The following is a 22,166-nucleotide window of genomic DNA, read 5'->3' on the forward strand; positions in this document are numbered from 1 at the left end:
CTCCACTCAACAACTCTGCCTGGTTCCAAGGCTTGAGTCCTGGGCCCAGGGAAACTGCATAACCAGCCTGTAGTAGAGTATGCAGAACAAATATAACTGAAGGTCGCAGCTAGGGATTCTGGAAATTACATGCAAATGAGCATACCATAAAAATGCTATTTTTTTTGCCCAGAACCCCTGAATCTCACAGATTTTGATCTCTAGAGGCTGACATATTTTAAGTTCTGTCAATGTCTGCAAGTTAGGCACTACCTTTAGAATTTGCCTATTTCTTTACATACCACCCTGAAATGAGTTCATTTTGGGGTTGTTAACTAGTCTCTTTCATAAAAAAAAAATATTTGATATTTATCCTGAATATGTATATTGCTGGTTTTGTTCCAATTTTGCAGTTCAGAGACTTTAGTAAAAACAAACAAACAAAAAAAAAGACCCCCTTTATTCTGGTCATTACTGTATTTAATTTTGTCCTCCAGGGACTAACTGGGTCATTACCCAGTATGGCCACAGGACGGCACTGCCGCCTTGGATCCACCGAGGTGGGCTGCGTCTCTCACTACACAAGCCTCAGGCAAGAGTCCCAGTTGGGACTGGCAAAGTGAGAAGTGTGAGACAGCTGCTCTCTATAGCATGCTCGCTTCACTTTATAGGTGGCTATTAGCACTGTGCAACGTGGGAGGCTAGATTCCTATCAGCATATTGAACGTGATTAGAACTCATTGGATTCTGTGTCCCCCACCCAAAGGTGGGGAGAGAGGCTGCTTCCTCCACCCTTCCAGGCAGGTGGAGCTGCGGCTCCCACACTGACACAGGAGTTGAGCTACACAACTTCACACCCCCTTGCTGCAAACCTCCCTGGGAGAATCCCCACACAGAACTCTGCTCAGGCTGGCAAGATATGACTTCCGCAGACTCAAGTAAGTCACACAAGCCCAGGCTGCTGCTTCTCTGTACAAACTTGCTGCAGACACTGTATAGAACTTGTTGATCAGAGATTGGGTTTAATGTTGGGGGAAAAGCTTTATACCTTACTGATCTCTGAAAAGAGGTACTGAGTCATCCTTTGGTAGTATCATTTTAACCTCGTGTGTGCTTGGAGCAGAGCCCTCCAGCAGTGGAGAGGTTAAATTGCAAGAGTTACACCACTCCTATCGTAAGTGTTTATTGGGAGGGGGAAAGGGTTAAAATTTATAATCTGGGGGCCCATATATAGGAGACATTTTAGGGACTGTGTGTGTGTGTGTGTGTGTGTGTGTGTGTGTGTGTGTGTGTGTGTGTGTGTGTTACTGTCAGAAGGGCCAGTCCCTTAACATACTTTCTGTAGCAGGTGTGTAATGTTACACATCAGTGCAGGAGTTCTCAACTCCAGATCTCAAAGTCCACCCAACAGGTCAGGTTTTAAGGATAACCCTGCTTCAGCACAGGTGGTTCAATCTTTGACAGCTGGGCTATCCTTAAAACCTGACCTGTTGGGGGGATCTTGAGGACTGGAGTTGAGAACGCCTGCATTGGTGCACAGGGTTGGCTTTCAGCCCAGATGCTTGGCTGGGGAGTGTTTTGACTGATTGGGAACCATTGCTAGGTAATATTGTATATACCTCTCCTCAGGTATTGAAATAGGTCAAGCTGCAATAAGTCTAATAGGTCTAATTTGTGATCACACTAATTTGTGGGGACTTTAAAACCCTTTCCTTACAAAGCTATGTTTTTCTGAACTCCAACACATTTGAAACTTGTAGCAGCTTTTATTGCTGCACTTTCCCCTGTTGTTCTGCCACCCTGAAAATATGGTTTCTATTTTCTTTTCCCATTGAATTTGGCACAAACCAGAGCACAATTCCCTTTTAAGACCAGCTACTTCCTGACTGTGTATTACATTTGGAAGTGAATTAAACTGCAATGGCACAGAGCTAGATTGCAGGGAGGAATAATCCCATTAGACATGGGGGTGAAACAGTTTTAGAAAGATTTGGGGCAGGGCTCCTCTAAGGGAGACACATGAGAGCAAGTAATGAGCAGATAGGGTAAATTATTTTTAATGTTAAGTAGCATATTAAATCCAATATAATATTATTCCAGTTATTACTTTGCAAAGGGCTGGGGCCGTGTGCATTCTGCCTCTGGCATGTGAGCACCCATTTGGAAGCACTTTGGGGGCACAAACAGCTTCTGAATTATGGGAGGAGCGGCTCAGTGAGTAAAGACACTGACTGGCACTGAGTTTGAAGCAGGGGAGACTGGCTCAATTCCCGGTGTCGGCTCCTTGTGAACTTGGGCAAATCACTTTATCTCCCTGTGCCTCAGACACAAAAAAACATAGATTGTAATCTCCATGGGGCAGGGACCGGTGCCTGCAAAATGTCATTGTAAAGCGCTATACAAGAACATGCTATTATTATTATTATTATTATTATCCATCATGCGTTCAATCAATATTAAGGGGGGTCTATTCATTAAACTGGGATAGGGCCCCGATTAGCACTATCACACGGAAAGTCCCATTGACTTCACTCTGCACTATCACAGTTTAATGAATAACCCTGTCAAAGTCAATTATGGTTTGGTGAGCGTTATGTAAAAAGTTCTCGACTCCTCACATTGTGGCTGCATTAACTGTATATTTTCCTCCTTTTTTTTATTTCTTTGTGTGTATCGAACTGTATGTTGTCTGACAAACAAATTTACATCTAATACAGAATTTTTTAATCGCATCATTCACATACTTATAGAAGCAATTCATGTGTTAAGGGACTCCGTTTTGTCATGTGTATCCAGGGAGAAAGTATTTTTAGGATTGACCTTTCTTCCGATGAATAAGAATTGAAGCTCTAGGTTTTTAAATAAATACTGTAGTAGTATTCAATACCACCAAGTTCCATTACTCTGATTCCTGGTTTGTACCATTCTCTCTCTCTCCCCCCCACCCCCCTTAGGAATGACCGAAAGTTTGAGTACAGCCAACCTTCGCTAGGATCTGGTGGGGTTTTTTTTTGGAGGATGAGCAGGCGTTGCTATGGAGGCAGAAAGTGAGGTGGAGTTTTCCAACAATGATGTCAAGTTCATTCCACGGTGGAGGAGATCAAACCCTCACCCTCGGCAAGAAGAGGGACATTACTGTAGCCGCAACCCTAGACCCAGACCACAGTCCTATCAGAGCCCCAGTGGATTGCTGGTCACAGACTTCCCGGTGGAGGACAAACACTCTTTTACATTGACTCAGCCTGCTGAAAGGATCACAACTTCCCCAGAAAGCAGAGTCCCTCGGCAAGGGGAGGTATTCCTGTACAGTCCTAATGGGAGAATACCATCGTCATCATCTCTGGAATACAAAGCTGGATCCCCAAGTCACAAGCTCTCATCTCAGGTCCTAAAGGTGGTTTCAAATAATTCCATAAGTTTTACTGCCAATGGAAGTCTGTACTCGCCAAACCAAAAATTGATTATTTCTAGCAGGACATCAAATAATATTACTCTAACCCCTGAAAAAGAACAGATTGTTTTTGGTTCCACCACTTGTTCTTCAGCTAATGGAATGGTGACTTCTAATAACAGCAGTCAACCTCTACAGATGCAGCCCAGACAGATGTCAACGGACACAGATTTCTTTCCTTCAGACTCTTCTTTACCAGGTTCACCAAACTCTACTTCAGATGAGAAACAAGTGCTCCAAAGAGTCCCATCTAATCCGAGTTCCATAACAGACAAGCAGTCCATCATTTTGAGCACTCATAGTGCTGCATCACTCAAAGTGGGAGTACAGCAAATCATCCCCAAGGGCCTAGCCTCGGGAATAAAGGTGAAAAATAAAAACAGCACTCAGAATATGGAGTCTAACAGAAGGGTGCTTAAGACCCGCAGTATGGTGGAAACCAGCACTGCAGCTTTGGGGGTGGCAGCAGATGATGGAATTGCAGAAGCCAATACAGACAGCCCAGGAACACTGAGGAGAGGGCTTAGGTCTACCTCTTATCGTAGAGCAGTAGTGAGTGGCATTGATTTCAACAACCCAGCAGATCTAAAAAAGAGTCATAGAATGTCTCAACCAATTCTTAAAGCGGTCGTGGAGGACAAGGAGAGGTTTTCTAGCTTGGGAAGGATAACGGTAAGGTTGTTTTCTTCCTCTGGCATTATTTATGTAATAGAAATGGGAAATGTCAACTCAAGAGTGTGTGTGGTCTTTCAGGAGCACCAAGTACCATCTATGTTTTTGTTTTTGATTTAAACACATTTAAACACATCTAAACATGTCATGTATATAGATGCAGCGACCATTATTCTAATGTGTCACGTGTTGTATACCTCGGAATACCCATGTCATGGCGCGTCATTACCGCGTGTTTTATACCTCGGAATACCCATGTCATGGCACGTTATTACCGCGTGTTGTATACCTCGGAATACCCATGTCATGGCACGTTATTACCGTGTGTTGACTCGTGTTTTATCTAGTGCAGAAAATGGCATTTTAGTGTTCTGGTTTTTAAACACCTGCAAATTGACACAGTACTGTACTGTACACATTACAATTCATTATATTAACTGCATTTTGAGTAATAAAGGCATTACCCCCCCCCCCAAATGTTTTAATTTAATCCCTGTATTACACGTGTGTGTGTATATACATACACACTCCCCCCCCCTTTTTTAATAAAAACTACAAAGATAATAGCAGTAACAAACCTATATAATATGTGACAATGATATTTGAATACAGTGTGTTTAAACATAGCTAATACTGTATATAGCTCAGTACAGTAAATATCGCAGAGTGAAAGAGTAGTGATGTATAAATAGGGAATCGCAATGCAACACTCATATGAAAAACTTGAATAAAAGCAGATATAAATCAAACCTGTCCCAGAAGGAGATTATCGTTTCCAAAGACATCTGACAACCGATGACCCGCAAGCTCAAGGAACAAATTCTAGGAGACTTTCGCAGCTTCAGAGATGATAAACTACATAATATGGAAATAGCTTAAAAAAGAGAAGATGGAAGTGCATGCTCCATAGCGCAGTACTGTATACAAATAGATACATCAAAATCTCATGGATATCCACTCGCAAGGAGAGAAGAATAAAGCACATGTTAGATTACAGCTCTTGAGAATACAGGACCTCACACTTGGGGAATATGCTGGAGATGATGTGTGAGTGGCAGTAACCCAATGCCGGACAAGAAGTCCAATACTGATGAGGAGAGCTCTTAATAAGGTGTAAAAGGCCGCAAAACAGAGCACGGAACTGCGCTTGCAGAGTATAAACACAGCAGATCAATACTCCAGCGTGCTCCCAATTCTCTACTCCTGTCCCGTCGAGAGCATAGTGACATCCATCATAGCCCAACGCGTTTCATCATACAAACGTGACTTCAGGGGAAACAATTATTATTATTAAGTTGTTCCCTTGGAGAAGTCGCGTTCCTGTCACGAAACGCTCATCAGTTGTTTTAGTAAATCTATTTTTATACAGTATTGCGCTACGGAGCATGCATTCTTCCTTCTTTTATACATACATACTCTTGTTTTTCCTATTTTGGTTCAATTAAACATATGCCAAAACATCCTAATTAATTAAAACATTTGAATGTGTAACACCCTTTCCCCCACCCCCGAGGGAAACGGCAGATAATAGTTTTACAGTGCGAACCTGTTAGGCTTACAGAAGGCCTAAGCCTCCGCTCCTGGGGAGCCTGGGGTGGCTGGTTCAGCGCCTCCTATCGTGGAGTCCCTCTCTACTCTGATTATATTTATAAGGCTTCAATTCAATCTAATAAATAAGAAGGTTCGCAGGACGACGGCTGATATTTGGTGAAGCACCTGGGTAAGGTCCATTAGCTGTAAACTGAATCATTCCAAACCCCATGAAAACATGCCAGTGAAAAAAGAATGTCTAGCAGAAGTAACAGAGCTATTTACCCTAGAAAAGTAAAGATATTTTTTTAAACATAGATCTGAAACGTGACTAAGTGCATTCCTCTGAAAACGTCTCCAGTAGATGTGTTTTAGGTGGAAACCATTTTGCACCCTTAGAAGCTGTGAAAATATGTTGAATCCCTATGTGGTCCGTTATTTTATCATTGATCAATTCTGCTTTTATGTCTCTTCTTTCTAAAAGAGGAAGATTCTAAGGGGACAAGGGACATTCGGGGGAGAAGGTAAGAAACTAACTACAAATCTTATGCTTCAAGCTTTGCAAGTTTCTTTGTTTGTTACTATGTTTTTATTACATCTGAGTGCAAAAAGAAAAGTAGAAATCCCAGTTGTCCTTATTCCTAGCCTAGCATTATTCCATAACGGTTGGTAATGCTATGTAGACTGAGTAATTGGGTAGAATGTATTTAATTATTCCCATTTGGCACAGTTGGGCAGATATTGAGAGCTGGAAGTACACTTTTGGGTTCCTGCAAATATCTTTACTTCAGTTCTTAGTCAAACTCTCTGATTGGAAACTTAGTGCCAACTAGAAGTGAATTGTAGAAAATCCATTAACAATCAGGTGCTGAAAGTCATGTACAGTACACCATCCAATACGCTGAATAGAGAGACTGTATGATTGTGAAATCCCTTCATACACAGAGAATTACCTAACCTTGATGGTGAACCCTCCCGTACGGTCAAAGTGTACTGATAGGAGTAACATGGTTAATAATTAAAAAAAAAAAAAAAAAAAAATATATATATATATATATATATATATAATTTTTTTCTTTTTTTTAAAATTTATTTATTTTTAAAAACCGGTATAGATACCGGTAACTTCTTTTTGTCTTTATTGACACCAGGGACCCTAAAAATAAAAGGGGGAGGATCATTGTCATGGCGTCTTCATCACCCCCAAAGATCAGATCATTCGTTGAAAGTATGTACATCACTGGATCAGTTGGCAAAAAGGGCAGTGTAGAAGAGAAAGCAGGCAGAGATAAAGGCAGTAAAACCCACCCTGTTTACAAACCTTGATTTATAAATAATGGTATAGCAATACTTCTATATAAAAATATATTTTTTTTTTAAATCAAGGCTTTACTAATTTAGTTTCCAACTATTATTTTAATTAGTTCACATTCGTACCAAGCACTCACTACTTCACCATTAACAGATTACAATCTAGGAGTCAGAGGTTATCTGTTTGAGGATATTGTTGCTAGGCACACGGTATAGTTCAGTACTAATTGAGACTTATTTTGTAAATTGATTTATGTACAGTAACTTAATTGGTTACTTGGATAAAAAGGAATTCATATATGGTAAGGTTTCCAAAGCTATTTGCAATGTGTGATATATATATACCTGTAATGTAATAGAGCATTACACACACTTTAGAGATTTGTTTCCAAGACATTAAAGAAACGTACACAAACACTGGCAGCTTTTGTTGGAAGTTTGCCCAAAGTGTAAAGTACAGCCTTGTGCTATTTGACAGTATCCCTCAGACTGAAGTAGTTCTAGTCTGAATATAATTTCAGCCAATGGGGAGTTTGTGATTCTTTAAAAAAAACAACAAAAAAACCCAGTTTATCACATTTATTAAGCTTAGAGTTGTGTTCCTTTCACATTTCAGGTAGTGCTCAAAAGTGACCAACCCCAAAATTCAGGATCCGCTTGGAGGGAATCAGTTTGTGTTTATATGTAGAGATGGGTGGGGGGGAAAAAAAGGCCAAACCTTAAATCTCGGATTTTTGTTTTTGAGAGATACTAAAAACCTATGGTTAAGACAGCAATGGCTATTATTAGTTTAAGAAAAATTGAACTGCAACATTTTCCTCGCTGGGGGTTAAATATTGCTGTGTGTGCTGGGTAGTGGAAACATTTGAAGATGTACTGTCCTCATGAAAGGATTGATATACTGGATGGTAATTAAACTTAAGGCTGCCTGTTGCCCAAGCAAGCGGAACATTACAACTCTGAAATTATAACCTAGTTCTATCTGTGTTAATAATAATGGACCCTTGTTATTGTTGAGTCAGCAGCCATCTACTGTACAGTCCTTTGTAAAGGTGCAATGACAGTTTTGTTGCTTTTCTGGTTCAGAGAATGCTGTACTGTACCAAAACTACAAGGAGAAAGCTCTGGACATTGACTCAGACGAGGACGCTGATTCCAAAGAACTGAAATCGGAAGACCGGATAATTGTTGAATATAGACCTTTAAGATCGACCTGGAGTCAGCTTTCAGTGGTACGTGTCTTTCTAAGATCTGTCGGCAATAAAATGTATTCTTATGAATGTATTGTAATTTTATGTTTGCTTTCCAATCAAAATGACCCAACTCGCATATCAAAAATAGAATTTGCTGTACCACCCTTTTACCATTTACTGTGATGTTCAATTTAAATGTGATTTGATATTAAGTTGACATGGTTTTTGGGACTTAATCATTGTAAAAGAATGATATCCCACTTTGAGATTCCTTGGACCCGCATTGTACCCCCTCCATTTTCAGAAATGTATGAGCTGAATCCCTTTTATTTATGCTAAAGTTTGACACTTAATTCTACTGAAGACCATATAGACTTTTGAAGCTGTTTCAAAGCTTCCTTTTTTGCTAAACTGGTCCAAAAAATGTAATTACATTGATCAATAAAATGTAAACCCATAAAAAAAAAATGAAAATAATCTGGTCCCCTTTTGACTGCCATTTAAATTGATGTCTCAGTGGTGATTGCGGTGCAATAATCCATGTCAGAGTTTGGGGAATCCTGACGATTGCCCACTCTATTACTTTATATATTCTGTTGCACAGTGTGAAGTTGAGTTTTTGGGTTCCCTCAGAATGAAACCTTTCTATACTTATCTTTAGCTATGGAACAATATTACAATGTAACATTCTTAGGGGTGAAAGGAAGTGATGCATTCTCTAGCAAGGTGTATTGAACTTGCACCAATGAGAGTACTTACCAGTGATAAAACTTGCAGGAGACTGCACAGATCTTTGCCATAGTTTGTACAGTAAAAGTGGGAATAACTTGCATGCCTTCCATCCATTGTCTTCAACTACGTTTATAAAGTACATAAAGCTTTACACTCTTCTGATCCTCCATACATCTCAGCCCTAATTTCTCGCTATACACCATCCCGACTCTTGCATTCTGCTCAAGGACGTCTTCTCTCTACCCCTGTTTTATCTAAAGCCCTCTCCCACCATAAACCTTTCTCACTGACTGCCCCACACCTCTGGAATGCCCTTCCCTCAATATCCGGCTAGCACCCTCTCTACCCACATTTAAGACCCACCTCAAAACACACCTGCTTAAGGAAGCATATGAGTGGCTCCATGGCTGATAAATAACACCTCATACATTAACCTTGGCCCCTTGCAGACACTTAAAAGAATGCCCTCCTATTGTCTCTATACATTCTTCCTACAAACAAATTAAATTGTAAGCTCTTCGGAGCAGGGACTCCTATTCCTAAATGTTCCTTTTATGTCTGCAGCACTTCTTCCCTTTATGTATTGTTTGCTATTTATATAGATTGATATGTGTATAACTGCTGTGAAGCGTTATGTACATTAATGGCATTATATACATACATACATATACATACATCTTTGTGGTTTGAGAAGATGGGAGTGGCACTGCTATGGCGAGCTGTGAAAACCGCGTGGAAGTACTGTAGTAACAGAGAAGAGTTTGTGCATTGATGTTTAGTGTGTGTAATGATTTTTCTTAACGGGTAATTGAAATGCGGATTCCATTGGATGAGGATTGTGTTTTAGTTGAACCAGAGCCAGTCTTTGTGTTAAAAAAAATAAAATAAAAAATATTTAGTGAGCTTGACTCCTGGCATCTGAGCTGTAGCTATTAGCTGAACCTACCGGTAAAAAAACACAAATGTTGCATCTGTTTGATTCATTTTTACTCTGGATGTCTAATGACCTTCGTGTGAACCGATTTTTCATCATCTCTACCGTTGGGGGAAGTAAAGGGGGTTATGTGTATATAATGTTAATGGTGTTTGGCTGTCCATGTTTGGTTAGAGAAATGTATATGTGAATAGTTATGCCATACTAAGTTTCGCTAAACGTTTCTAGCTTCCCAAAACTCTCATACTCTTGTCAGGTCTGCAGAGTGGTTTTGTTTAGTACTGTACTTGTTCCCATGTAGTGAAAATAAGCCCTAGGGATCTCCCTGTGGTGTTTAGAAGATGTTGGATTACATTATATGTGGAAGGTAGGAGTCGGCAAAGGCTTGAATGAAACCAGACATTAAATAGATGTAGTGGACCTTGATGTTCTGGGGGGGGGGAAAAAGCTCCATTGCCCATTGCACCCCTGCCTTCCAGTAGCAAATACTGTACTATCCTGGCCCATGAGATTTCCGCAGGGCTGGCCTTGGGCTTTGCGGGGTGTAAGGCGGCACACTGGTACACTGGCTCTCAGTGTAGGTTTGGAATGCTTGCCCTTTCAGGATATGTTTTGATTTAAAAAAATCTGATACTTTGTTCAGGAAATATGTATAATTGGAATAGTAAGTGTCCGGGAAGTAAAAATGGATGTCTTGCAAGAGCCCAGTGCACGCCAAGGTTACCTCTGATACTAGAGATTAAGAAAACAATAACTTTTAAAACTTTTTTAAAAAAAGAGCATGAAAATGCCCAGAGGGCATGATATGTGTTTAAACTCATGTATTTGCTGCTGCTGTTTTTTCACTTCTACCAAAGAATCTCTGGGACATAACAGTCACCCCAAAGGCATCAGCCGAAGGGCAGCCAAAGGGTGTCGCCGTTTGCTGCTGTGACAACTGCTCGATTTATTGGGTTGGGTAAAATATTTCAGCTGTATAATTGAAGCATTTCCATCTTTGCACGTTACCCTGCTCTCACAGTTCTACCTCTGCACAATCCCACTTGCTTCTTCCCAAACACCAGCTCCTTCAACTAACAAGCAGCTATCACAAACGCCAACCTTCTCCCCCCCCCCTGTACCTTATGTTTCCACTAACCCTTCCTTATAGATTGTAAGCTCCTTGGGGCAGGGCTCTCCTTACCTACTGTAACTGTGTTTGTTACTTATTGTTTTTTCGTCCTCCAACCCTGCTGTACTGCGCTACGGAATATGTTGGCGCATAATAATAATAATAATTTAGGATCCGGAGGAAGGGGATTTCAGCATTAAGTATTCTATTCACAATTCCAAGTTTTTAATATTCATTCTGAGTACTGCACTGGGAAAACCACCCAAGGCACTGGGTATTGTTTCCAGGCACTGGGCATTCTGTTTCTGACGGCAGCGTGGTGAGAAGAGAATAAAAAAAAGTGAGCAAATGAAATGCTGCCCAAGATTCTTCAAAGCGCACATTGCTTATAGATTGTGTTGGTCACAAAGGCCTCTTGAGACATTGGGTTTGTGAACGCTATATGTTAACATAGGAGTTTCTTATCACTTAGCCATAAATAGATAAATGATGATGGAATGTGTGTGCTCTGCCCATTTCTGCTCTAACTGTAATGCAGTAAAACCAGTGTTTGGTGACCGAAACTGATCCTACAGCCACAAGTTTGGCTCATTTATCATATTGTTATGTGCCTAAAGCATTACGGAAATATAAGAATGGAAACCTCAACTTTCCAATACGTCAAACAGAATTCTTCCGCCGATGTTAGTTGGGGAATCGACTTTCCAGGCTTTTGGTGATCCGCAGCTCTCTTCTCCCATGGTACAGCGCCTCCATTCCCACAGGGCCTATCGCAGATAGGTGCAGTCCCCTGTAGAAAACATCTCTCCCCCCTCCCCCTGGCAGACTGCAGCCTCAGACAGGACTATAAAAACAGATAAGTTGGTTCTTTATTCCTGTACAGCAGTAGACGGCATACATCACAGCACACTCTTCTCTCTTTGCTCCCTGGACTCAACCCCCACGGCTTGAGGCCCCAAGGGTCTATCCCAATCTCCCACACTCCCTGGTTAAGCATGAGGTAGCTGCTTCCACTCCACTGATGGAGGGAAGGCCTGAAACAGGTCCCCGGCTCAGCTTGGATTACAACCCACTCCCCCTGAGGGGAGAGGATAAGACACACCTCTCTCACTGAGGAGTGAGAGAGACAGAACCACAACATTTAGAGCTGCAAATCTTTTTTGTTCCCAGGGGAGGGCCCCCAGGTCGACGCCCTTATTATAGGCGGTACTTCGGCCTTGGCCCACCTTGTCACTTCTAGGTTTGTTTTTACTGCAATAGGGTAGAGAATAACCCTAACACTGCCTGCGCTGGTACCAGGGCTTGTGTTAGGCAGGGAAATTAGTAGCCAAGGGGGTAGCTGGCTACACTTACAATGCATCTGATCTCAGACGCGCTATTGGAGAGGGTTGGGGTTGCTTACAATGCATCTGATCTCAGACACTATTAGAGAGGGTTGGGGGTGCTTACAATGCATCTGATCTCGGACACTATTAGAGAGGGTTGGGGTTGCTTACAATGCATCTGATCCCAGACACTATTAGAGAGGTTTGGGGTTGCTTACAATGCATCTGATCTCGGACACTATTAGAGAGGGTTGGGGCTCCTTACAATGCATCTGATCTCAGACGCTTTTCGAGCGGGCAAAAGGTTTAAAAAAAACGCAGATCTAGGTTCTACCTATTTTATACCTGGCAAACTATTACATTGACATGTTCTGCAAGCATTGGAGGATAGGCACCTGCTTCACAGCATTTTAAATAAGTGCCAATGAGCTGCATATCATGTGTGTTCAATGCTGAGAAATACACATTGCAAGTCAATCTTCATATACCTTAGAACATCACAACCTCTATAGTAAAGGAGCAAATGACCATATTGTTTGTTTGTTTACCATCAACAGTTTTGTTGGCAAAGAGAAAATACAGTAACCCAGGAACATTATTCTGACTGAAGGGACCGTTGAAAATATAAACATGAAACTGAAATGAATGAAAGCATTATGCCAGCATTGTTATATACAAAGATAACGGTGTAAAGCTAAAATGAACAGTGTTTGCACATGAATTTTAATATGTAAACATTCTTTCGTGATTTTTGGAGATCAAAGTCATTGTCATCAAATGATTATGTACGAAATGTGTCACTTTAGATGCACATGATGCCTAGGGTCATATTTGATAGAAAATGTCCTTATTTATAGAGAATCTTCTTTTTTCCATATCTTTATTTATCATCCCATTTTAAAACTTGAAATGAATTAATTTTTGTGCATTATTGAGGCCCCTCATATTGTGAGGCCCTGAGCTGTTGCTTCGATGGCTTAGGCCGCGTCCATAGTAGAACGCGCTAGCTTCCGCGTTCCTCCGTGACCCGGCGTCACGCTTGAAATACAAACATGTTTGTATTGCGAAGCGCTGCTCTCCCTGTAGCACATGTGCATGCGCACTATGCGTATATGCATTAGCGTCCTAGTGTTTGTTTCTGCGCGAGCTACGTAGCGCGCACTGTGGATGCTGCCTTGGGCTGAGGTTATAATACCTGCGCGATGGACCGCATAGCCTCGTACACGCCTGCAGCCCCACCGGCCTGTGAACTTGGCGACCGCGTCAAGAAGCTATTTCACCCTCATTGGCTGAAATGCTCACGTGACGCAGACGTCACGCGGCCTTTCTTGAAAATAAAAAACATTTGGTCTCTTCAAAACGCAGTCGCACCATCGAACTAGGGACAGCCACATAGGCATTAAGCAATCTGTGCTTGTCGCGCACGCTAGCACAATCGCGCTGACTATAAGATCAGCCTTATGTGTAAGTCCCACAAAGGGGTAACCATATTCATTAAAGCTTCAGTTTAATGATGACATACAGTAACTCACAATTCTTGTAAGAAAGTGGCCAAGATCCTCATCATGATAAAAGGATCCTGGAATCGAGCAGACCACACAGCTGTTTCATTGAATGCTCAGTTTCTTAATGTTGCCTACTTTGTGTTTTGTGAACTCTCTTTATAGCGGTTTTGGTCCCTGGTACCAGCTGAGAGGGGAAACAGAGATAAGAGCACCGTGGCATCTTTCCAACTCAGACATATGGTAATTAACAGTGTGTAAATATGTCATTATGTACTTTAGACGAGGCATACAGAGAGCGGACAAGCTTTTGTTGACCAAGATGAGATCTATTTTTGCTATCGGATATGTTTATGTTGCTGCTTCCGCGTAAAAACTAAATATTTCTCTTAACTAATTTTCAATTTTGTTTTCGTACCCTCCGGTTAAAAGATGGTGGAGGGGAGATTTTAAAGCTGCAGGAAGCGGCTACACTTTGGAAAATGGGTCAACAGGTAAGTTTTTCAGTATATCCCTGCTTCAGCACAGGTGGCTCAAAGACTGATTGAGCAACCTGTGCTGAAGCAGTGATATATTTAAAACCTGACCTGTTGATGGGGGGGCAGGGGGATTGAGGACTTGAGTTGAGATCCCTTGCTGCATAAGTTAACTCCTTTGCTGCTGGACGAGCCTGCCACACATTTCTCCACAATACATTGTCTGGCAGCAAAATGGTGCATATATTTCCAGCCCACAGAGCACCTTCTTGGATAATGTTACATTTCCATGAACAGGTCTATTACACAGATTGTGTTGCTCCTTTGCTTTGTCTGAGGAAGGGGCTGTGTCCCCAAAACGATACATTTTTGGTCTGCTAGAGCAGGGGTGGGGAACGTCAGGCCCGAGGGCCGAATAAGGCCCTCAAAATCATTTGGTCTGGCCCTGCTAAGGCAACTGCTATAACCGGGGTCGCACTAATTTTTTTTAAAAATGGCCGCCGCGCGCCTGATTGGGAAGAGGGAGGAGGGTGTGTGAGGCGCCGGCAGCCCTACACGATCCCCAGCAGCCACCGTACTAGCCCCAGCGATCCCCCAGCAGTCACCGTACTTCCCCCGCACTCCCCCCGCAGCAGTCCCCGCAGCATTCCCCGCACTTTCCCCATGCTTCTCCAGCAGTTCCCCCCGCACTTACCCCAGCATCCGCCCTACACGATCCCCCCAGCAGCAGCAGCAACTACCAGAGGTAGGGGGGCAGGGTTCTGTGTGCCTGCCTGCCTGTCTGTGTCTGTATGGCCCGCAAACTATGTTATAAATATCCAAATGGCCCTTGGCAGAAAAAAGGTTCCCCACCCCTGCTCTAAAGCTTTGGACAAAGATGATGTGGTAATCAGGTAGCAGAGTAATTATGTAAAAGTTTTCTATACGGTTCAGTCTGTGATATCACCTGCAAATGAAACCTTCTGATGATTTACAGGCCGTCCTCGGTTATCCAACGGAATCCGTTCTGGAAGTAGCGTTGGATAGTGAAACCGTTGTAAAGTGAGTCCCATGTTATTCAGTGGCGGTGAGTGTCGGATAACGCATTCAGGCGTTGGGTAACGCATTCCGGCATCAATAAACGGCCGATAGGGTTGCATTTTAAAGCATTGGATATGCCATTCATTGTAAAGTGAAACGTTGTATAGCGAGGACTACCTGTATGTGGGTGTTAAAGTATTTTATTCGAAAATATTTTACAAGGAAATAATATATGGAGTTGCCTATCGTTTTCAAGTATGTCCTGGGCGCAGACATATGACAACTCATCATGTTGTATTTACAGACCTTTTTTATGGACAGTTAGGGATAATATATGCTATGGGTGTATTTAACCATGACAGACCAGATTAAAATGGGAGACAGGTCAAGTCTTGAAAGAACTTTAGCAGGAGGCAGTTTTGAGAGTCTTGGATAGATTGTTCCAGACGTGAGGCGCACGGTAAGAGGAGGAGCGTCCAGATTCCTAGTTGAACCTGGGGACCGTGAACTATCTCTTGGAGTCAGATCTCAGGTGATAAGTGCTGCGTGTGATAGGGGTGAGGAGCTAGTTCAGATAACTGGGTAGCTGGCCCAGAAAGTATTTGAAGGCAAGACAAGAAACATGTACATGGCACCAGGTTTAAAGAGCGAACCAATCACGTTCTTGGAGCATTTTGCAGTGATGTGGGTTCTAGTTACAATAGAAAAGACCTACAGGTGTGAGTAAATGCAACATATTTGTTGGGGGAGCGGGGAGAAGTTTCCCAGAGAGGTACATCAATGCTAAATAACTGTATTATAATAATAGCTTTGTTTCATATAGCGCTTTTCTCCCAGTAGAACTCAAAGCGCTTCACAATTACAATATAGTGTGCGGTAAGCAGCATTGTACGTAGGATTTTTATAGACACAGTCCCTGCCCAGATGAGCTTACAATCTGTTTTTGGTGTCTGAGGCAGAGGGAGATAAAGTGACTTGCCCACGGTCACAAGAAATCCAGATTCAAAACAGGCTCCCTTGCTTCAAACTAGGTGTTATGGTTTTCAGTCAGTGCCTTTATTCTTAGTATGGAACTAGTACCTGCTGAAAATATATTCTTTTTTTTTTTTTTACATATAATTGTAATAGACATATATAAACATCCTGCTTTCACGAACTGCTGCTTTCACTCTTGTAATCTGTAATCTGTTACTACATTATATTACACAGTAAAGTGACTCGAGATACGATGCCTGCTTGCATTTGTAATGTTTTGGGGGTTTTTTTTGTGAGTGTTGAGGTTGTCTGTCACTTTCTCATTATAAACAATGTGTTGGTGCCTAATATTTACATGCGTGTTATGATCTCAGAATACAGTACTTTGATTTTCTTTGTGATCATTTTCTTGTTGTGATGGGTGGCACTTATCGCCTATTCTGTAATGGGACGTTCTGTGCCATAGTCCTGGAAATTAGAAGTACAAGTACTTGGCAAGAGATGTTTTGGATTGATAAATAGGATGGGAAAATACTAAGCAGTTGTAGCACATCATTTAATTGATGAGTGGCATTGCTGTCCATGGAGGCAGACAGTTTGAAACTGAAAGGAGGTATACAGTTTCTGCTGTAAAATTGTACTAATGCCATGGCTGATATTGAATGTACCCTTGTGTCTTCCAAACAAAGAGCAGATTGTAGACTTCCATTCTGATGTGACTTGTGAAATATGCTTCTGATTTATATTTTGGGATTTAAATCATACTTGGAGGTGCTGTGTGATGGAGTATTAGAAACTCTCTTGCATTCAATGAGTAAATGGAGAAAAGCCAACAGTTACATATGTTTTGTGGTGTTCCAAACGCATTTTTCTGAGACACTCGTGATTCCAAGTCAGAAGTGATGTAAACAGATCTGATAAACAAAAACAACTTGCACTCACCATTAGCATACTAGTTATGCACTGGCCTCCACCGATAGTCATTCAAACAATACAGGAACAATGGTTTGGATCGGCACTCGTAAGAAAGACTTACAGTGTCTGTGTAACTAGAATCTTCTTTTATTGCAGAGTGTTTTGGAGAATTTTCACAAAAATCAAAAAGAGGAGTTAGACCGAATTTAGACATCTGCTGCTCTAGACCACAAAAAAATGCTACGTTTCAGGGCCCATGCCTCTTCTTCAGGCTCCTGAAACAGATCTGATATGTCCAGTCCCAAATCATCTTTCTGATAATGATTTCCAGTTTCTAGGCAAGTGAAAATGCATGTGAATGGTACAGTATGTTGGTGTTTAATTGAGAACATGCAAACACAAATTGATGTGTAAAACAATTAGCTAGATCAGGGTGTATATTTGAAACTTCAGCAGATTCTGCTAGCCTTCCTTCCAGCTGCCAAGCACTGTAGTCTGGAAATAAGCCCAGGTGTTCCAAATGTGCAGAATTCAATCTCTCTCCCCCCCCCCCCCCACCCCTGGGGACACATTATTTTTGCATTCAAAGCCACGGTCAGTTGAATAAGTTGATGGGGTCAGGATGAAATATTGAGAGATAAGAGAATGCATTATGCACAGGTTCTGAGGAAGTTAAAGCTCAATCATTACTCACTTTCAGCATTACTGTGTATATAGGACATTTGTAACAACTAACCCTTGACTACTTTTCTTAAAATAGGCAATATATGCAAGTAATGCAATTCCATACGGAATTCTTCTATTCTACAACATTCTATAGGCAACTGTTTTAAGAAGTGATGTCAATGTTTTATTTGTGACATAAAAGTACTGAAAGTATATTTAGAACTCTGTGTTTTTTATATTTTGGACAATCCTCGTCAGAAACTGATCAATACACATTTGATTAAAAATAAAAAGCCTCCATCTTGCGTGCTCCTGAAAAGAACATGTCTATGGGCCGGAAGTTCTGCTGCTTTTAAAATAAAAGTCAAAGGGGGTCATACAAATCCCAACTGAAAAATTGGTGCCTTATCCACTAGATTTATTAAAGAAATCAATACTTTTGGTGTTAGTAGATCTGGTGCAGTATTTTAAAGCGGGAGGCTTTGATTAAAAAAACATTTGTAGTCTTTATTAAGTGTACACACAGAGTTTAAAAAGAACGGTAGCATCAACAAAACACATAACTGTGTGTGTCTCTGTGTGTGTGTGTGTGTGTCTGTGTGACCATTTTATGCTCTTTAAAAGTTAAGTTCCCCCAATGTTTTTACATAGATATGAAGCAGAGGGTCCCCTGAAACCTGCTATTTTGGGGGGATTCCCTTGTTTCCGAGATACTTAATGGGAAAATTAGCACTAGTACCGTCGCCTCTAGGAGAAACAAAATGGCGGGTTAAATCTTGTGTCACGTGGGCCAATAGGAAACCGTAGCATTATCTGTCTCGGCTTCATACTGTCTTGCATGATGTGGGGGAGTTACGAAGTACCGGCAGCACCTTTTCCAGTGAGTATCTCAGGAATCGGCAGGCACCCGGAACTGAAATGAATGGGGTTCAGCCTCACAGACCCCAGCCTCACAGACCCCCTGCTTCCCAACCATATCCCATTTCCCTATCCCTAAGGGAAATAGCGGTAATTACGGTCACTGGTGCTACCTGTTAGACTTACAGAAGGCCTGAGCCTCCACTCTTGGGAAGCCTGGGGTGACTGTGTGTTCTATCTCTCTGGTGCAGTGCCTCCACCTATGAGGGTCCCGCGTAGAAGGATGACTCCTCATAGGAACACGTATACATTTATGGTATACCCTAATAACACAATCACAACAGGGTTACAATAACTCTTTTACTGTGGTCCCACAGTAGGCCCAGTTAGTATTAAATAGACCAATAATAACAATAATACAGGGATAACAATACAATCCTGGGATAACTAGCCCCAATAATACTGAGGGTGCTTAGGCACATATCGCCCGGTGTCCAGCAAACAACCGTTGGCCAATGTATGTCTGAGACAGCGCTACCCTGCCACTTGTGATGGTGCACGTATACCTTCCTGGTTAAGTCCTTAACCAGGGAATACTTCCAGGCGGAGGATGATCAGCGACAGGGTCCCACATTGCGGGGTCTCCGACAACAGCACCTCACATCCGGCTGCTGCACGGTGACAATGCCCACCGGAGGAACTCCTCTCCTTACTCTGTTCCTGCTCCGCTGCTACAGCTCACTAATGGGAGATCCCTAACTGTTTGGCTGGCTCTGCACACTCCACTAAAGTGAAGGGACTGCCTGGGGCCTAGGGGTAGTGTTTCTGGCCTAGTGCAGGTGCTTGACTGGCTCCCCGGACCTTCCTCTCTGCAGGCTCCGGATCAACTGTCACGCCGTGCCCAGTCCGCTGAGGAAATCCTGCTTAGACAGGACCTCCCCTTCTGGTGGCGCTAACCACAACATGGCCGACACAACTTTGCTGCTTCTCCCGAGCAACAGAGCCTATCCCCCCCCCCCCCCCAGGAGGTAAGAAGGGGGACCCCTGCTACATCTAAAAGAGGGGAGGCTGAGGGGAATTGCTCCTTCTTTTAAAGAGCTACTAATTTTTAACAAGAAGCAGTCCTCCATTATATAGGGTGACCAGATTTCCAAAAGTAAAAACCGGGACACAATAAAAATGTATTTAGAAACAAATTACATTGCTTAAAAATAAATATTATAATGGTATTTGTTCAATGGCGTCGCCATTTATACTCTCCCCGTGTGTGTTTGTGTAACTCTCACCCCTGTGTGTGTGTGTGTGTGTGTGTGTATCTTTCTCTCCCCCCAGGTCTGTGGGTGTTTGTGTATCTTTCTCTCCCCCCAGGTGTGTGTGTGTTTGTGTATCTCTCGCTCTCCCCCCAGGTGTGTGTGTGCTTGTGTATCTCTCTCTCTCCCCCCAGGTCTGTGTGTGTTTGTCTCGCTCCACTCTCGCTCTCCTGACCCTACCTCTCATGGGAGCGGGGGGAGTCCATCTTTGGCCCTGGTTGCAGACAGCAGAAGTACTCGCTGCTTCTGGGTCTTACTGAAAGGCTCCTCTGCTGCTAACAGTCAATTAGTGATATGCGCTCCAACATAAAAGTCCAATCATATATTGTAAATCCTTTAGGTAATAATGTAGAAAAATAGGTACTGGGGCTAGTGAGGTATGTATTCATAATGTAGCATATACCATTAACAAGAACTCTAGCCCTGAAGGCTGAAGGCTGAAATATGAGGGGAGTCCAGAGGTAGGTAGAAAGAGGAATATCTACTCACAATTTGTATTGCCCCAGTCCTGTAGTTCTTGGTGGGCGTGCAGCCAGGAGAATGCAGAGAGATCCAAGAGAAAAAACTCCAACGCACAGCCCTGAACAAAGTAGGTCCCACAAAACTAATAAAAATATATCAAATGCTTTATTCTTCCATAGTTAAAAAAACGGAGGTAGGTACCCTCCTACGCGTTTCGGGCAATCCGCCCTTTAAGGGCGGATTGCCCGAAACGCGTAGGAGGGTACCGATCCTCTGCTGCTAACCCTGCCCCCACCCTCCTCTACCAGGCCAATCATCTGCTCTCCTCCCCTCCGGCATCCCCTGCTCTGTGAAAACTGTGACATTTTGGTGTAGGTCAGCCCAACGGGACACATCATAAAAAACGGGACTGTCCCGGCTAAACCGGGACATCTGGTCACCCTAACATTATAATAAGTAATACGGCAGGCATAAGGTTGTAGGGGTCAATGTTAAAATGGGTGAGAAGTAAAAGAGTGACACACTGTGCTCATTTGCATGTCATTACCCAGAATCCCTGGCTGCAGTGGAAGCACTGATTGCTAAGCTAAGCGATAATGGGGAAAGACATGGTGGCAGACCTGTCTGAGACATGTAAATGCACCACAAGTGGTACTGTATTTTTATTTGCTGTATATTATAATATCAAACTCTTACATGAATTTACTGGGGTTGTCTAACTAGAAATAATTGCTCCTAGTTTCATTCTGTTATACTTTGTTCTTGTAAAATGTTTCTTCTATAAAGCTCTTATTGGTAAGGCTCATATTTAATGAAAACAGAAATTGTCTTTCTAGTTTTTAACATGCTGTTTTACAACAAAACCAAGTGTAGCCAGGAACCCACACGGAAAATTACAGTGTCTGAAAGGTTTTCTGTGTCTGTTCAATTAAATATTTACTTAAGTAAACAACAAATATAATGGATATAATGTTCTGTACTTCGGATTTGTTTACGGTGTCATTTCATGTTTGTTTGTCTTGCATTCCTGAACTGGATATGCCAGTTGGGCTAAAGGGCCTCTCCGTTCCGCAATAATCCGCTATTATTGGCAGTGAAGTCTGGCTAAAATATTGAATGCTCAGTCGCATTTGGCAACTGTTGTGGAAAAGGAACTCTATTACTGGTAATTATTGTATGTAAAAGGACCATACAGAGCTGACCTGGCGGACCATTTAGTCTGCGTGTTGGGGGTATATTTTCTCTCAGGAGATGGTGCTTAAAAATCAGGAATGTGGACATACTCTGTGTCATTATACAGCACAGTAGGTTCCTTTTTCGGGGTTATTCTCCTTTGAACGGCCGTGTGCTCACACAATGTTTTTTTATTTTATACAAGCAATGACACTGAGCCTATTATTGCCAAATGTTTTTAGAATAATTAGAAGGGAAGTAACATAGCGTGACGTGGATGTAAATAAAAATATACATTAAGCCAGACCAGTGACGCTCGATATGTTTGTTTCTGTTTAGATTTGACTGATTTCATACTTCCTGCATATAAAACAAATACACAGATGGTTTCCGGTCTTCAAAACATTAAGTAATAATCAGAGAGAAGTCTTAGCTATGCATGTGAGATATGTATGTATATACATGTTGTATGTATATACATGTTGTATGTAATTCTAGTTTGAGTGTTGCTTTGTATGAAAAGTGCATTCTCCCTTTAGTGTATGTATGGGTCTCTAAAAAGAAGCAGTAT

The 22,166-nt window shown here is 42.1% G+C and overlaps 1 protein-coding gene across 2 annotated transcripts in view; it reads left to right on the top strand.

Annotated features, from left to right (window-relative positions):
- Positions 1-583: 583 nt before the first annotated feature.
- ARHGEF26 (Rho guanine nucleotide exchange factor 26) overlaps positions 584-22,166 on the top strand; it is a 77,214-nt gene continuing 55,631 nt past the window's right edge. The window contains exons 1-5 of one of the 2 annotated variants that reach the window (XM_075570506.1): positions 584-917; positions 2,934-4,102; positions 6,117-6,156; positions 8,030-8,175; positions 13,906-13,983. In XM_075570506.1, the coding sequence (XP_075426621.1) occupies positions 3,014-4,102; positions 6,117-6,156; positions 8,030-8,175; positions 13,906-13,983 (1,353 nt within the window). In that variant the 5' untranslated portion in view covers positions 584-917; positions 2,934-3,013. The remainder of the gene's footprint in view (positions 918-2,933; positions 4,103-6,116; positions 6,157-8,029; positions 8,176-13,905; positions 13,984-22,166) is intronic. The other variant, XM_075570507.1, reaches the window with a different exon arrangement.

This window comes from Ascaphus truei, chromosome 14, assembly GCF_040206685.1.
Source record: "Ascaphus truei isolate aAscTru1 chromosome 14, aAscTru1.hap1, whole genome shotgun sequence".
Classification (NCBI taxonomy): Eukaryota; Metazoa; Chordata; class Amphibia; order Anura; family Ascaphidae; genus Ascaphus; species Ascaphus truei.